Consider the following 17,313-nt stretch of genomic DNA (forward strand, 5'->3'; position numbering starts at 1 on the left):
AAAAATAAAGGTCATAAATAAACTCCAGCGATGCCATAAACATGTATTAATTACATTAAATGGATAGTCGTATGTTTTATTTATATTTTTCTGAATTTGGAACAAATATTTTGGGATCCATGGGTCCTTACGGTCGGAGAACTGCCATTTGCACTGACGTTTTTTGAAAAAGGTGTATAGGCTCACCTTGCGACCACATGAAAACGTGATCGTACGGTCAAATTAGCTGCCATAGAAAAAAGTCATTTCGACAATCTTATTTCTCCAACTTGCACTCTTATTTGCTATCTTTGTATGGGGTGGTACACTAAGCTTTACACGCGCATACAAGGACGACGATATAAGAAGAAATGTGTCCGCGAGTTGCAATGGAATAACCGATATACTAGGTAGCGAGAGCAAACTTCCGCGTCCTCAATTGACCGTCGTGGCTTGGGGCAAACCGGCTGAAATGTATCAGACCGAATGGATCTATTGAATAGGAGACTTGCGCTAAGAGATCACGTGGCAAACTAGCGCGTGCTCATCAGGGTTTTAGCGACAAAATAGCAGGGGTGGATTTCCACCTCCCTTTTTGAGCAAAAAGAATTGAAAAATTTATTTTTTGAAGAGAATTAATGTCTATGGGACGGGAGGTACCGTCAATTTTCCTTCGCCTGCTTGACTTTGCAGACGCGACAAATCCAATTCAGCGTGTAGTATTGTAAGATCTATGTAGTGACGTACCAAAAACCACTGTATCAGTTATAAGTCGTCTATCCGGCCATTATTTACCCCCCATTTGCAAATCCTGGAGCCGCCCCTGAACAGCAACAAAAAGCAACTTATTTAGCGCTTACAATAAAAGCCATAGTCTTTTTTTCAGAAAGGGTTTAGTCTCATTTACAAGAAAAAAATAATTTCGTCGTTCTTTGGTGTGACGGGCGCAGTCATTTCTGATTTTGTTTGTTTGACTATTTTGTTTTTTTAAATTGCTACCCAGGGAGATCACGTGATTTCTTAGCGCAAGTCCCCTTTTATGAATCATTATTTTCTGCTGTCGTCTCCCAAGTTGTCGTCGTCGTTGCTTGCGCGCGAACTCCAAATATGCTAGTTGCTTTCTGTTACAGAGATAATAATATACATGCAACGATTTCTCGGTTCTGATTGGCCGAGAGCAGTGCAATTTTCATGTAATACCAGTGCAATTATATACGAAGTCAAAATCCACGAAAACTGTTATATTCTTACACTATAGATACTGTATAATGCAAATATCGGGTAAAAAAAGCGAGTGCCCTGCGGGCTTATGCAATTATGTATTCTGTAGTTTTCATGTACCCCAACTGATTATTCAGAAGAATAAAGAAATGATGGACGTGACAGCCTGTTCCGTCGGTTTACTTGACCAGCGGTGACAGGTAAAGCAGTAGCTATGACTCGTATGTAAATAGCAAATCCACCTGCCGTTCTTGTCTCACTTGTTGTTTGCGGAATATTTACTCTATTTGACATAATCGCACATTGATCCTACTTCTTTTAAGCTGTATAAATAAGCGGCTTTTCAGTGCAAGTCCATACAGCCATCTATCATATTGACTGAAAGCAATTTCCGCTTATAATAGTTTGCGACGAAAATGAACTCGCCATCGCATTCATTTTTTTCGCGGCATATATGCGTTCATTGTGTATACGAAATAAAATTGTGACCACTTAGTTGATTGAAATTGCTTTTTATATTGTATGATGCGCGGGTGAATGAGTGTGGTCTTCGATGATTTTATAAACAAATTTATGCCTATTCAATATCTCGGATGTGACACATACTAGGTTTCCATTGAATACTGCCTGAATACATTATCAGCACTTTATGTTCGGTTACTTAGAGACACGATACTCCAATAACAACCATTGCAGCACCAAGCTAGTTGAATTTCGTGAAGCGAAACCGAACTGACAACTTCCTGCACGGCGACATGACTTCTTCTGTGGTGAATGGCGGCCAAGTGTACGAACTCTCAAAGCATCTAAATTGCTCTCTCTGTCATCGACTAATCCGAGGTCCAAAGCTTTTACCGTGCCTTCATTCATTCTGTTTGGCTTGCCTTGAGGACTTAGTAACTGAAAACGACGTTGGTTTTAACTGCCCCCAGTGCCACACGGAGGCGAAAGTATCCAAAGCGGCGCTGCGCGGACTTCCTACAAACTTTTTCCTGGATAACATGCTTGATATTGCTCTTATGAACTCGAGTGACTCCAAACCTGTTCCTTGTACTAACTGCGATTTGAATGCGACTGCAAATTCCAGGTGCTTGGACTGTGGAGAATTCCTGTGCGTTGATTGCTATAACGTTCATAAGAGAATCCGCCAGACAAAGGAGCACAGAATAATGACTATTTCCGAATTGTTGGCAAGTAATACAGAGGAAATATTAAGTCGAGTAGCTTACTGTAATACCCACACAACAGAGCCACTAAAATATTACTGCGAGTCGTGTAATTTAGCGGCATGTCGTGATTGTCTGATTATTGAGCACAGAGAACATAAGTACAACTATATCAAGGACGCTAAAAAGGTAAAAAAGCAGAAAGCTACCTTGGAAAATCTATTAGAGGGAACAGTAGTCCAGATACCGCTCGTGGAAAAGGCTGCCGCAGATATTCGTCATATGCACGATATGCTACACGGCAAACTAGCCACCGTCAAGTCCGAAATTCGTGAAACTTCTCTTCGTCTCATAAAAGTGATTAAAGATAGAGAGCAAACGCTTCTTGCGGAAGCCGATGAGATATATGAAAGTAAGTCGACTGTTTTAGAAAAACAGCGCGAAAACTTAGAGTTACAGTTAATGAGACTCAAAACAGCATCCGAGTTTTCCCAACAAGTTATGAAATTTGCAAATGAAGTGGAGTTTCTATCTCTTAAAGAGCCCATAATAGAGAGACTGAATACATTATGTGAGTCCCATCCAGTAACGAGACCCAGAGAAAATGAGATTTTGAAGTACGATGTCGATCTGATTGATTCGGAAACGACCGTAGCGCGCGCTCTAGGCAAAGTGAAAACCTATGTTCCACAGTCAAGCGGTGTGCCAGCCAACAATCATGATATAACGAATGGAAATAAAGTCGACAAAAGTAATCCTGCAGGAACTCTAGGAGATGTTATCAGTGTGGAGATAAAAGACGTGCGTGGGACGCTTGTTTACCCCGAAATTGTACATCTCGGTAAGCAACCAGTCATAAGATACTCGTTATGTCCTATTTTGCTTTATGTTATATTCTTTTTTTTTTTTCCTTTCGTTACACACATTCACAAACACAGTAAAGGCCAAAGCCTGGCTCTTTCTTTTATCGGTCTTTTTTTACACTGCTTTTTTCTAAAATATTCTTATCGGGCCTGGTAATTTGAAACAACTCCTGCTGATAGGGTCTGGGCCGGTTTTTCAAGATGGCGGTCAGAAAAATCTTAGTAAACAAGAGCTCCTGCAAGTTTACGTGGATATTTTCGACTTACACTGTTCTTAGTTCTACTTACGGGTTACAAAGAAGAAGAGGGTAAAGAGTAAAAAGAAGTAGGGCTCGTGATAATGGTATGTTCTATGTTAATTCTCAGACGAGAGGCAAGCCTGCGTACGCTACACCCCGACATCTGAAGGGATTCTCGATTTGAACGTATTCTCCCGCGGTGAGTTACTCAGCGGGTTCCCAATCGAGATCACCTATGTACGTGGCCGAGCAGTCAGCCTAAGCGACCCAGTCCCACGTGGTCGTAATGCAAAGCAAGCATTTGTGGGCAGCGGTAGCAGGTTTGGTCGACTTTCGGACCCGCAGGATGTCGCTGTCGATAAGAATGGTCACGTGATCGTCTGCGATTCCAAGAACCATAGGATTCAGGTGAGTTGCTAATGCTTCCATCACCTCATCGTCATTATAATCACCATCACCATTATCATTATCATTATCACTATTTTGACCATAAAACCACATCATTATCCTTAACCTTATCACCTTTATGAACATTACTATTCTAATCAACTACACAATATCAAAATCAAACAGGCTTGAGGATGATCTGCACAAACACGAGCAGTGCGCATGCTGTTTTAACACTCTACACACTTCGTGACCCTCTATTTCGGAGAGAATATACTTTTTTGTATTATTATTTACCATGAACCCGCCTACCATATGTGATGTATATTGGCCACAGGTCTTTGATATGAACAGCAAGTTCCTGTTCCGGTTCGGTTCCCTGGGGCGAGGGGAGGGTCAGCTCCAGTCTCCTAGCGGCGTAGCCGTCACGCCCGACGGGAACATCGTGGTGTCAGACATGATAAACAATAGAATGCAGGTACGTAACATCACATGACCCGTGACACGATATGTGGATGTGTGACATCACATGACAAGTATAACAATAAGGTGCGTGACATATGACTAGTGTCACAATGCAGGTGCGTGACCTCACACGACCGGAAACAAGTGACATCATATAGAAACCAAGAGCAAAGGTACCCCAATAAGCGGACGGTTTTTCCCGGTAGAGTTTTTTTCTTACACGTTTTTTTCTTACACGTGTCACTAATGAGCGGTAAGAAATCAGACCAGAACTGCGAGAAGTTCTTTTAGCGTTGCCCTTTTTTTACTATAGTGCTTAGAACCATTCTCGTTCCCAGAGCCCCTCGAAGGCAAGCAAGAGATAGCGGAACAAAGTCTCTGATCTTAACGCTTCACCGTGAGTCAGTGTGTAAGCGCTTTTTACTGAATATGGCATCACGGGCAAACGTCCCCATCGGTTTCGTGCTCAGACATGCATACATTTATATTTCATTTTACTCATTTAAAACATGCACTTCTTGTTGCAGGTGTTTAGCATAAAGTGGGAGTTTCTAAGAGCTTTTCCTTCTTGTTGCAGTTGTTTTGCATAAAGGGGGAGTTTCTAAGAGCTTTCCCTTCTTGTTGAAGGTGCTTTGCATAAAGGGGAAGTTTCTAAGAGCTTTTCCTTCTTGTTGCAGTTGTTTTTCATAAAGGGGGAGTTTCTAAGAGCTTTTCCTTCTTGTTGCAGGTGTTTAGCATAAAGGGGGAGTTTCTAAGAGCTTTTCCTTCTTGTTGCAGGTGTTTAGCATAAAGGGGGAGTTTCTAAGAGCTTTTCCTTTTTTGTTGCAGGTGTTTAGCATAAAGGGGGAGTTTCAAAGAGCTTTTCCCGAGGACGAGAGCTTGCATCATCCCAGCGGGGTTGCCGTGGATACAGACGGTCGCGTCATTGTAGTCGATCGTGGCAACGCACGTATTGTTATCTACGATAGCAAGGGAAACCATGTCACCAGTTTCGGTAGCCTTGGCAACGGTCGCGGCCAGTTTAACTGCCCATCGCATGTGGCTATCAATAGTAAAGGTCACATCATCGTGTCTGACTTTGGTAATGACAGGATTCAAGTGTTCAGTTCCACTGGAAGCTACATGTTCAGATTTGGGCGGAGCGGCAGAGGGGATGGGGAGTTTAACTGGCCGACTGGAGTGGGCGTGAATAGCCGGGACGAGGTGATTGTAAGTGACTCGTTCAATCACAGGATCCAAATCTTCCGCGCGGATGGAAGCTACCTGAGTCAGTTTGGTAGCGAGGGGAGTAGGGAGGGGGAGTTTAAGAGGCCCGAGGGCGTGGCTGTCGCTCACCAGGGGAGTATAGTCGTTGCCGATTGGGGGAACGATAGGATACAAGTGTTCTAGACGTTTATTTATCTCTAAAAACAACATCTAAGTGTCAAGAAACATGTTTCCCGAAGATGTGTAGTGTGGCAACGCTGATCTTAAACCTACTCACTAAAAGTGTTTGCTTTGTGTTTTCTGTTCTAAATGATCACTTTACATCAACTATAAATAGTGGGGCTCCTGATATCCTCTTGAATACTACTGAATATCATACTTTCTCTGCTACAGAAGTCTTGTCTCTCTCATCAAATATTATGTTAGGAGCAAGTGCTAATGCCGAAGCCTTAGCAGCACCATCTACTAGAACCGTCTTGGGTCCCAAACTCTCTTGTGTCGGGGTCTAATCGGGAGAAACGCTATACGGCCCTTGAAAACAGACATCAGAAATGGGTTTGTTGCAATGGTCACATCGACGAAATTTATGACTATGAATAAGCTTTAATTTAATTTAACAACTATAATAATTGTTTTAGAAAGACATTCACTCACAGGCTAGAAATGCAGCAGAAGAACGCATAACTCCACATTTATTAAAACCGTCGAAAGTAGATGCAGATGTTCATCGTAATAACCTGCACGTAAGATTTACCTTTGACGAACTTAGAGTTGCTGCATCGCTTAGTTTCACAGCTCCACTGCGCGTTTTGACAAGTGCTGCAAGAGTAAATGCATGTTAGATCATATCCCAGAGCCAGATATATAGGGCCAGCTTGAAAAACTTAGAAGTAATAGACAACAGGCCCGTACCGGGATTTTTCTTGGGGGAAGGGGGGGGGGGGGGGGTGCGAAATCCGAAAGAAAATGGACCTAATTTTTCATGGGTGAGGGGAGGGTGAGGGAGTTTCCCATGCAGATGGAAAATCTGCCCACCCCCGAAAGAACGGAAAGGGTTTTTTTTAATTACTTTTGCAGTATTTCCAAGGAACGTTTATTGTCGGATTTGACTACAAAAAGTCTTAAAGCTTATGCTTTATAGTTTTGTCCACAAAAATAGCACGTCTATTGAGAACCGAAAATGGACTTTCGGCCGTTGTGTGTGTGTGGGGGGGTGCGTTCGCATCCCCTGTACCCCCTTAAATACGGGCCTGGACAAGCTCCACGCCTTACCACATCGTGCAACGATCAGGGAGGACAATTCTTTCTCCGCTCAAGAGCTTGTCACCATTATAATGACACGCTGAATAAATAAAAGCATTTCAAAGTTAGCGCACTTCCAGTGGAAAATGAGAACATTATTCAACCAACCTCCCTGTACATCGGACCAGGTGTAAATACCTAACGAAATAAACTGAAACACGTAGGGGCAAGTAGACATACCTGACGAAACCCATCTATCACACACGCGTGGGGCATATTTAAAGTAATTTCATATTTAAAATAACACATTCCTCACACATGCCGTGGCAAGCGGACATATCTGACGAACCCCACCCAACGACAAACCTATTCATCACACACTCAAGGTGCAAGTTGTCATATTCGAAGTAACACGTTTCTCATACGCGCCGGGGCTAGTGGACATACCTGACGTGACACATTCTTCACACGCGCCGGGGCGAGCGAACTTACCTGACGTGACACATTCTTCACACGCGCCGGGGCAAGCGAACTTACCTGACGTGACACATTCTTCACACGCGCCGGGGCAAGCGAACTTACCTGACGTGACACATTCTTCACACGCGCCGGGGCAAGCGAACTTACCTGACGTGACACATTCTTCACACGCGCCGGGGCTAGTGGACATACACAAAGTAACACATTCCTTATACGCTCCAGGGCGAGGGGACATACCTGACGTAACGCATTCCTCACACGCGCCGGGGCGAGGGGACATACACAAAGTAACACATTCCTCCCACGGGCCGGGGCGAACGGACATACCTGACGAATAGTCTTCGGGACAGACAGGACAGCAGTGACCTTTGATTCTGAACGGATTCTGACAGCGCCTGCTCTCACAAGTAACCGCTGAGCAGTTTCCGTGGCCCCCTTTATGGCATTCACAATGCGCACAATCGCTGAGTTGCCACACTGACCATAACTTCCCAGGTGCATCTTAAGCATCATCATAACATGCGGGTTTTTCTAGAACAAGATGTGTTAGTAGTTAGTAGTAGTGGCGAGTCGTAACATAGAGAATCACAAACTTATCAACCTTTTCTTGTATAAATAGAATTGAGATACAGGATAATTTTAACATTTAAATCTGGAGTTTTCACAATTCGGCATTTGCGAGTCCTGCATAAAATGCCACTAGATTTTTTACTGAATGGTGTTGTAATTAAAATTACGGACGCAATGGCTCTAGCTCGCTGCAGCGCTGATGAATTCAATCTCATAAACTGGGTCCTTTTTTATAAATCAGGCTAATTGAAACTTGTCATCTGTTGAGGTACCTGAAAGTTGTCTGAAGCCATGGGTGGGGTCTACTGTGCATGACCAGCGTCTATTGTGGCAGGTGCTAAAACATAAGACGGAATAGATCACGTGACAACACAGAATATTAAACTCTGAAGAAACGTCAACCTCACAGAAGGATATAATCCAGTGTGATAGATGAATACTATAAGGAATACTGCCTGAATTGATCACGAATCATGTGCAATTGGATTTCAGCTAGGTAAACCACGCGGTACAGCCCAACGGCGGGGAAGCCAAGTCAGGCATAACCCATAACATAAAACTTAACTACTTATCGGCGTGTAATAAGCATTTTTTGTTGCAAGTTGAGAAGTTGACCTTAAATAGCTGAAAAACTTACCATATCGAACGGTGATCTTGTAACACTATCATTTCGCCATCGAAATATGTCGCTTTGTTGAATTCACACCCTAGAAAATCACATGGAGTTTCTTAAGATATAGCACATTATAATCAGAGTTGACATTCGCTTTCCCCTGTCATGCTGCATGTCCAGTGTTGATAACATACTCGTCCAGTATGTATAACATACCTCTTCCCCTGTCATCCTGCGTGTCCAGTGTGTATAACATACCCTTTTCCCAGTCATCCTGCATGTCCAGTGTGTTTAACATTCCCTTTTCCCAGTCATCCTGCATGTCCAGTGTGTATAACATACCCTTTTCCCAGTCATCCTGCATGTCCAGTGTGTATAACATACCCTTTTCCCAGTCATCCTGCATGTCCAGTGTGTATAACATTCCCTTTTCCCAGTCAACCTAGATGTCCAGTGTGTATAACATACCCTTTTCCCAGTCATCCTGCATGTCCAGTATGTATAACATACCCCTTTCCCAATCATCCTGCATGTCCAGTGTGTATAACATACCCTTTTCCCAGTCATCCTGCATATCCAGTGTGTATAACATACCCTTTTCCCAGTCATCCTGCATGTCCAGTGTGTATAACATACCCTTTTCCCAGTCAACCTAGATGTCCAGTGTGTATAACATACCCTTTTCCCAGTCATCCTGCATGTCCAGTGTGTATAACATACCCTTTTCCCAATCCTCCTGCTTACAGAACGAACAGCACCTGTCCTCTACGTGTTTACTGTCAGCGCATGTCATGTTATTGCACTGCATGCTGGAACATTTCATACGACCGCCTGCGCCACAGGTGCATACATTACACGCGAAAACATCCTGTACCCAGATCTCCCCTCTCCGATAGCTCTTCTTTTTCACTGGATCACTGCATAGATCAGCATCTATGTCAAATCATAAGGCTTTTGTCTATTACATAGTCGCTAAGCTCTTCATATATATATATCATAACTTAACAAAACCTTACAACGGCCACACAGAACGACAAAAAAGGCAAAAGGAGTTGATATAAAATCAGCGACAATAACAATAACCGCATTATCCTCGAGAGACATGTGGCCAAAATTAATCAGGCGGCTCACTTACCTTTTTCACACCTTCTAATTGGCATGGCTCCTATTCCCACTTGGTAAGGGCCCGACTCGCCCGGCACGCACTTCAGACCAGGAGCACATCTTTTGACCTCACTATCATTGCCGACATTATCACACTTCTGACCAATCGTGCTCATACACTCATCACAACACCCACACTCATCTTTGACAACCGTCCCGACACACACCCTGACGGGAGGGCATGCCACGAGGGGGACTATCTCGCAGTCTTTTCCGTCTTTACACCGCAATTCATTACAAGGTTTGCACTGATTTCGAGCATGTGCGGATGTGACACAGGTGAGCAGTATAAGCCCGGTGACAAGAATGTGATATCTCATCCCTGAAAAAATAAGTGAGATTCAAGCCAGTAGCCAGGGAGAGGTGGGGGGGGGGAGGGGGGGTCAGAAATCCTGTCCCCCACACGAATGGATTTAAGGTAAATTAAAGAACTATTGCGAGCTAGGAGGAACTACCAAGAAAATGTTCCGCTAAATGAGTAAACGAACCCCCCCCCCCCCCCCCCCCCCACGCTCAAAACTCTTGGCTACGGGCAATCAGTATGTAAGGATAAGGTGCCCGTTAACCAGAACTGAATAGGGGACCCCGAATCCGCCGATCCTCTTTTTTTCTCTCAAAAATCCGCCGATCCGCACAAAGTGTTTAGCTTCAATCCGAATCCGCGACGCATGATGGAGAAAATATTCGATAATAAAAAAATCATATACGTCATCATGTTTTACTATGTCAGGAATCGGCAAAAAACGCAGTCACGATTATAGGAATCCAAAATCCGTGATCCGGTGCGAATCTGCTCTATTTTTTAAATACGCAATCCGCGTGCCATTTTAGGCCGGACCCGAAAACCTATTCCACCCTCCCCCTTTACACTCATTACGATTTTAACAGTTTAATAAGCATCCTCTTTCGCTGCAACTGCAAGATATTTATTATATCACCAAAAATAGAAAATAAAGAAACTTATCCTAGAGACAAGGGAGACAAGGAGCGCTGTTTTGTAAGGTGTGAAAGTAATTATGTAAGAGCAATTTACACCATTGAGAGATGTAAAATAACAATGGGTCAAACTGTAATACATGTTCGCGTCGCTTAAGTATCGAGACAGCCAGACAGATTTTACACTTGGTGCACGATTTTGTTTCATCGTACCGAGAATATCTTTACTGGAACCGGCATCGTTGCATATCGCTGAATCGATGTCCTACTGTAATTGTAATAGACCTAATTATAGAGCATAATGTTCGACTGTTGTGTCAACGTGGCTATCTCCCAGAGGGTGCAATCAATACATTCGGAGTAAGGGTCAAACTCCTTAAACACTGGATAGTTCGAAAAGAGAAAGTGACAGAAAATAGAAACCAGCCGTTTATTGCGCACAATCCTTTGAATGAATGTACTAGCGTTCTAAGGCAATGATCGAAGCAAAGCCGCGGTAAAAGTGATAGGGATGCTCGTCGGGAAATTCGAAAAATACCCCTGAAAATACCTGCACGCCAAAAATTGCTTCCCTTAAAACCCCATAACCCATAACATAAAACTACTCCTTAACTTCTGGTAGAAAGCCCCCCTCCACCACGAACATTAGTCCTGATAAATGGATTATCGCAAAACCGGATTGTTCATAACTGTTAAAAGCTTAGTTATGTTCTGTTTTATAATAAACGACATACTTGCCTTTAGAGTTCAATTCTTAAAGACACTAGAAAAAAAACAACAAACTTGAGACCATTAAAAGACCCTCTTAAATGAAGTGCAACTTTTTTAAAGAGAACAGACGTAAGACAGCTTCTGAGTTATTATACCTCGGCTTTCAGCCAGCGATTTACGCCTTTAGCGCACATGGGATTTTTCTTCATAGTGAAACCTGCGGTTTACGATTTTATGTTGCAAAGTAATTAAAGAACAATGTCTTTCTATAATGGTACAAACTCAGTTACCCCCAAGTGCTTAATTGTGCTATTTTTGTGGCTAAGTGGTGTTTATGTCTTAGTTACGCTAACAACCACTATAATCGATGATATACACGCTTACAATAATACTGCTTCAGGGTGGTGGCACGACTCACCTCTAGAATATCACTGACACACTACCAGTATTACAATCTTCTTGTCTTCTAAATTTTTGGCACAAAGCTCTCTTCAAATCTAACACAAGGCGAACAGACAAATCGAGACACTCGCTGGAAGGAATGCAACCGAGATTCTCTTTGGCCCTCAGCGCTAGACCCTTGAGTGCTGTCAGAATAGATGATAGCTCACAGACTTCAGCGATAGTCACCTCTCAGACCTTTACATGACGTTGATACCAGTGGGGAGATCAAAGCAACGAGTATGTTAGGGAATCAATGTGTAATCGATGTGAGATGAATTGGATGGGAAATGAATTACGTGCGGGAAATGAATTAAGGGTGGGAGATGAATTAAGGATGTGATATAACTGCGAAAAGGATTTGATATAACTGTGAAAGGATGATATAAATGTGATATAACTGAGAAAAGGATGTAATATAATTATGTGAAAATGTGATAGAACTGTAAAAAAGGTTGTGATATAAATGTAAAAAGGATGTGATATAAATGAGAAAAAGATGTGATATAAATGAGAAAAAGATGTGATATAAATGTGAAAAGAGTGTGATATAATTTTGTAAAGGATGTGATATAAATGTGAAAAAGATAATGTGAAAGGATGTGATATAAATGTGAGATCAATCTGAAAAAGGAGGCGAGATTAATTTAAGGATCGATGGTGTTGAGAGGGTATGGTTGAGGTCAAGGGTGTAAAATGACCGCCGTTTAGAAGCCAAAATTTTATACTCCTATTAGTCAATGTAAAGACTTTTAATTCCCAATCCTTTCCTCGCACCGTTAACGACGATGCAAACGCACACCCTCTTGGATCCATATATGCGTCCCTAAGGCTAAGTTCAAACGTTGTATTACCCAAGACTTAGAGCCGTATTCAATGCAAATGAATCAAGTCGATTGTTTCATCTTCATTTGCATTAATTCGCATTGAATACGGCTCATGGGTAATACGTTTGAACTTATCCTTATTCTGCTATATTTTTTACAGTTTTACACGGGTTTTCAACCTGAATCGCAACCACGTCCCCCATTGACTCTGTACTTTCTGATTTTCTTTTATTCTGCTATATTTTTAGTTTTACACGGGTTTGTTGCACTGGAACAACAGTAATGAATTTCACTTTTATAATGTGACGCGGTCCGCGTTTAAAGAGTGTCAATCTTTTTATAATACAATATTTATTTAGGCGCTTTTATTGTTTTGTTGTTTTTATTACTAGATCAAAGATCGTTATAATGACACATGACTTAGCGAGTGACATTGCAATCTGCTTTGGCACACGTGCGACCTTTATCGTCCAGGCGCCCGTTTCTCGAAACACCTGAGAATTCTAGGGCCCGAAAACTTTATTTTGCGTTTTTGCCCCAAATTTCGCATGTTTTCCTTTTAGAGAACAGCTTTCATGTTATAGAAAAATTTGAACTTTCTCTTGGTTCTTATCTCAAATAATTACGCTCAATAGGGCTATTTTTGAAGTTTTGTTTAAGCCAAAAAGTTACCCGAAAAGTCTCGGGTGACTGCGAGGTCCCGAAAACTTTCTATATATTTAAGCCATGTGAATTTCGGGCCCGAGAAATTCGGGAAAGATCAAAATCTATAAAACCAGAAAGAGGATTATCCTTCACATGAATCTTTGTGGTAAATACGAATTTGACGATATTTCAACACATTTAGATACCATAAATTTTATAGGATATAGCCCGCTTTTAAAATTTAAGAAATAAAACGTTTTCGGCCCGAGAATTCTCGGGTGTTTCGAGAAACGAGCACGAGGGCCGGCTTCCTAGAAAGAAGGTTAACGCTAATCCAGGGATGAATACCCTTTTTATCCAATTAAATGATAGCCGTATTTATCGCTACGTGAGCGCTAACCTGCTTTCTAGAAACCGGACCCTGGTTCTTGGCCCGTCAAGTGCTCTCGACATAAGTGAATACCGAGGGATATAAAGTTCACAACTGCGAGTAACTTATGAACTCTTTAAGAACAGGTGGAAGAGGCAGGTCGCAAATCTTGAAGACTCGACGTTTCCCGAGCCGTCGTCTTATTGAGAGTCGACACAAATGCGTCAAGCGCCGAGGTGTGTTGCATATCCTCCTCACCTCCCCCCACCGTACGTCATCTCGACGACATTCGCAAAATTCTCGGATGTCACGGTTATTGGCCTCGAACTGAAGCAAAAGTTTGAGGAGTTCTGGGGTGGCTACCTTCTGCGGGATGGCAGGATTGACCAGGGCTCCATACGGGTACTGGAACAAGATTTCCGTGGTGGCAGCGGCCTTGAGAAGAACCTTGATGCACTCAAGCTGAGCTTCCTTACTCTTGTGCATCGACATTATCCCACAACGGAACTTGATCACCGCAATGTTGAGCGCCGCGTTGTGCCCTCGATCAATAAAGTCCACATCTGCTCCGCCTCTTATAAGCAGCTTTAGGTTCTCCTGACAAAAGTTTTTCGCCGCAAGGATAAGAGGTGAAGCGTATGTGGCTTTGTTTGGGTCAGCGCCGTGTGCAAGTAGTAATTTGACGCAATGAATGTGATCTCCCTCGACAGCGCCCATCAATACGGTCTTCTCTAACGTTCCATTCTCATTGTATACAAAGTTAGGATCGCTTCCCCTGCGGAGTAGTTCTTTACAGCAGGTGTAGTTCCCGTCTTGTGCCGCTAGCACCAAAGGTGTCTCTCTCGTGCCCTTGATCTCAGGCTCAAGCTCAGCGCCGGCGTCTAGCAACTCACGAAGGCACTCCACGTTATCGCTATTTGCCGCCAAGTGGAGCGCACTGATATTTTCCACAGTTTTGGTATTCACGCAAGCTCCTTTCCGTATAAGTAACTGTAAGCATTCAAGACAACCCCTTTCAGATGCCGTATGTACAGCCGTGCCTCCATCACTCGTGGCTAAATCAAGCATAGCACCAGACTCGATTAAAGCCTCGACACAGTTTGTATTCCCTTCTTGGGCCGCTATGAAGAGCGCTGAGGCTCCGTCAATGGTGCAGAAGTTCAAATTTGCTTTATGTTTGATTAAGGCTTTAAGGCAATCTACTTTTCCATACTGGGCCGCTGTAAATAAGGGTGTGGCACCATCAGTGTTAGTGATGTCGACCTTTGCTCCTGCACCTAGTAGGCCCTCAGTGGAAAGTTCGTCGCCAACATAAGCGGCTTCATGAAGAGCAGTCCACCCACCAGCATCTTGGCTATCGGGGCTCATGCCTTGCTCTATGCAAATCTTAAAACAGCAACAAAGAAAGCATGTTAAACCAAGTTAGAATCAAGCATACAGTAAGTTTAAAAAGTGACAACTTTTGTAAAACATGGTGCAGTTACAAAAATATTAGATAGTTTTTAACACAATGGAGGAGGGGGAGCCATGTCATGGTCATATTCAACTTATTAATTTTAGTATTTTAAATCTACTAAATATTAATTAAAAACTGAAGAAGTCCTAAATACTCTGCAAGAGTTTGAAACATGCATGTTGGGAAGAAAATATCTAATATGGCAAGTTTTCATCAACATTGCTGTTTATTTTCAAAAAGTATGAGTCTATTATAAAAAGTATATTGAAATATACTTTGGTTCAAACAATTAGTGTCATGGTAAGATTTTTTTCTTCCAAACCAGGCGCGTACCCAGGATTGGCTGAGGGGGGTGCGCAGTCATAGGTATCATATGATAAAATCATAGTATTTGAAGATTTCTTAATAAGCAATTAACCTATTTTTTGTCACCAAGGGAGGTGCACGCGCACCCTTCGCATCCCCCTGTGTAAGTGCCTGTAAACTTCATCAACTACTGAATGCAACATGATACGAATGCAACAACATTACCATTCTTGTAGGTTACCTCCAACAATGCCGCACCAGTTTCACTTATGGTATCTACAAATGTTATCTAAAATAAATACCTTAAGACATTCCTGGTTTCCCCCTTTGACAGCAGCTACAAGTGTACTAACAAGCTCATTACTCTGTATCATGATATCAGCATCATTCATCAGTAGACTTCTCATGATATGTGCATGACCGTGAAGTGATGCCAGGAATATTGGGGTCTCGCCATTATATGTTTTGGTATTCTTAAAGTTTCTACATCCTTGTTTCAGTAGAATACCTAAGCATTTGGTATGGCCGCCACAGGCAGCTTCATGAATTGGAAACCACCCTCTGTTATCTGGAACATCCCATGGGGAACCTGTGGTTTGAATCATTAACAAATTAAGAGTTGAAATCAAAGCTTACCAGGGTCCATGGTTTGATCTGCTAATGTGCAGAAAAACAAAATAGCATTTTTTTTTTCTTAAAAAAGCACAATTTACCAATCAAAAATGTCAGGCAAAGAGCATTGGGCAACAAAACCTCTAGCCTCATTTTCTTATTGAAAAGTGACAAGTTTCTTCTAGTTTGAAAAATGTTCTTGAAAATGGTTGCAGGGGCCTGTACAGGACCTGAAATAATCCAGGCCCCGAAATGATCCCAGCACCGGCGGAAATGATCCCCCAAAAGTCTGCCAACTAATCAAATGCAACCCTGCACCCAGGTTGTCAAGGCACCAAAAATAAACAAACATACAAAAAAATAACCAAAAAACATATTGCTTCCATACAAAATCTTATGTCTTATCTTTGGAGTCTTTCTTTTTTGGCTTATTATGTAAAATGTTATTGTAAATTTCCTGATACTTACACAAATATATCATATCTCCATACAAGCCAATCCTTTAACTTTCCATTTGTTTACCATTACTGCAATTCCTTTGGGAATCGTTTCAGGGACTCCTGGGAATCGTTTTGGCTCCCAGGATCAGTTGGGCGACTTTAAAGGATCATTTTGTGTTCTGGGATCGTTTTAGGTCCTGGAATCCTTACAGGTCCTGTACAGGCCAATTTTGTGTAGCCTTAATGTGTAACATAATTTTGTTTCACTTCATTACAGCACGACCAATAAAACCATGAACCAAAATGTTTCGACCAACTACTCATGACACATTCAAACAGTCAACTAGAAACATGTCTTTACAAGTCTCAGTGTCTTAATTTTGCATCTGATTAGTCAGAAGACAATAGACATTCCACAAATATTTTAGGTGTTCTATTGGTTGAACTGTAATGCCTGGTTCTTTAGAAATTAAGGAGTGACGTTCTTTTTAGAACAATTTGAAACTGACACTGTGACGAGTAAGACTCTTTAACTTACTACGTAAGCTTACTTAAGTTATAAACTTACTTTTTTTTTTTCTGTTATCATAGCTAAAATATAGTATGCACGCTCTGATTAAATCTACCCTCTGTATATAACCTAAATCGTAGAAAATTGGTTCCTTCCTGCCCACTAGACTTGGTTAAGGTATAAAAAGGAACACTTTGTATAGTTGTTATATCCATACTAAATTCCCACAGATGTTTTTTCGCTTCTCTCCTCGTAGGAAGAAGTGGCGGCTCTTACCTTCTCCCAGTAGCCGCTCCAATTCTTCTACATTACCAAACCGTGCTGCCCTTCCGACAGCAGAACAAGTAAGATCGTCGGTGCGGTCGAAAAACGGCTGAAACTCATCGTATTCAGCACTCATGGTGAGTACATGGGCCTTGAATGACACAAAATCACTCAAAAAGTTTTTTGTGATCTAAAACAT

At 42.1% G+C, this 17,313-nt stretch overlaps 3 protein-coding genes across 4 annotated transcripts; 1 reads left to right on the top strand and 2 right to left on the bottom strand.

Annotated features, from left to right (window-relative positions):
- Nucleotides 1-1,744: 1,744 nt before the first annotated feature.
- LOC5508348 (E3 ubiquitin-protein ligase TRIM71) lies at nt 1,745-6,896 on the top strand. The gene is made up of 4 exons (XM_001628870.3): nt 1,745-3,207; nt 3,596-3,876; nt 4,193-4,333; nt 5,149-6,896. Exons 1-4 carry the CDS (start codon nt 1,956-1,958, stop codon nt 5,707-5,709), a joined length of 2,235 nt encoding a protein of 744 aa, XP_001628920.2. The 5' UTR covers nt 1,745-1,955; the 3' UTR covers nt 5,710-6,896.
- Nucleotides 5,696-11,938, bottom strand: LOC116615491 (BMP-binding endothelial regulator protein). 2 transcript variants are annotated; one of them, XM_048729441.1, is made up of 9 exons: nt 11,661-11,938; nt 9,567-9,917; nt 9,152-9,364; nt 8,456-8,525; nt 8,091-8,155; nt 7,576-7,779; nt 6,799-6,868; nt 6,281-6,345; nt 5,696-6,057 (listed from the first exon to the last, which is right to left on the bottom strand). In XM_048729441.1, the coding sequence occupies exons 2-6, from the start codon at nt 9,913-9,915 to the stop codon at nt 7,751-7,753; spliced, it is 726 nt and encodes a 241-aa protein (XP_048585398.1). In that variant the 5' UTR covers nt 9,916-9,917; nt 11,661-11,938; the 3' UTR covers nt 5,696-6,057; nt 6,281-6,345; nt 6,799-6,868; nt 7,576-7,750. The 2 variants fall into 2 exon arrangements, with proteins under 2 accessions (XP_048585398.1, XP_048585399.1); XM_048729442.1 differs by lacking the exon at nt 11,661-11,938 and having other exon boundaries at nt 9,567-9,982.
- A 783-nt stretch (nt 11,939-12,721) lies between these two features.
- LOC116615490 (ankyrin repeat and SOCS box protein 3) lies at nt 12,722-17,310 on the bottom strand. Its single transcript, XM_032377145.2, has 3 exons — nt 17,127-17,310; nt 15,590-15,876; nt 12,722-14,911 (listed from the first exon to the last, which is right to left on the bottom strand). Exons 1-3 carry the CDS (start codon nt 17,248-17,250, stop codon nt 13,634-13,636), a joined length of 1,689 nt encoding a protein of 562 aa, XP_032233036.1. The 5' UTR covers nt 17,251-17,310; the 3' UTR covers nt 12,722-13,633.
- Nucleotides 17,311-17,313: the final 3 nt, after the last annotated feature.

This window comes from Nematostella vectensis, chromosome 6, assembly GCF_932526225.1.
Source record: "Nematostella vectensis chromosome 6, jaNemVect1.1, whole genome shotgun sequence".
Taxonomy (NCBI): Eukaryota; Metazoa; Cnidaria; class Anthozoa; order Actiniaria; family Edwardsiidae; genus Nematostella; species Nematostella vectensis.

Bases quoted from the DNA above. Each gene is read 5' to 3' on its own strand.
- LOC116615490 (XM_032377145.2), bottom strand. From the start codon at position 17,250: ATGAGTGCTGAATACGATGAGTTTCAGCCGTTTTTCGACCGCACCGAC. The intron at 15,877-17,126 runs GTAAGAGCCGCC...TTCAAACCACAG, and splicing joins GGAGCGGCTACTGGGAGAAG to GTTCCCCATGGGATGTTCCA. The intron at 14,912-15,589 runs GTATTTATTTTA...TGCTGTTTTAAG, and splicing joins GAAACCAGGAATGTCTTAAG to ATTTGCATAGAGCAAGGCAT.
- LOC5508348 (XM_001628870.3), top strand. From the start codon at position 1,956: ATGACTTCTTCTGTGGTGAATGGCGGCCAAGTGTACGAACTCTCAAAG. The intron at 3,208-3,595 runs GTAAGCAACCAG...GTTAATTCTCAG, and splicing joins CCCCGAAATTGTACATCTCG to ACGAGAGGCAAGCCTGCGTA. The intron at 4,334-5,148 runs GTACGTAACATC...TTTTTGTTGCAG, and splicing joins TGATAAACAATAGAATGCAG to GTGTTTAGCATAAAGGGGGA.
- LOC116615491 (XM_048729441.1), bottom strand. From the start codon at position 9,915: ATGAGATATCACATTCTTGTCACCGGGCTTATACTGCTCACCTGTGTC. The intron at 8,526-9,151 runs GTATGTTATACA...GTGATTTTCTAG, and splicing joins GCAGGAGGATTGGGAAAAGG to GGTGTGAATTCAACAAAGCG. The intron at 7,780-8,090 runs GTACCTCAACAG...ATCTTGTTCTAG, and splicing joins TGGCTTCAGACAACTTTCAG to AAAAACCCGCATGTTATGAT.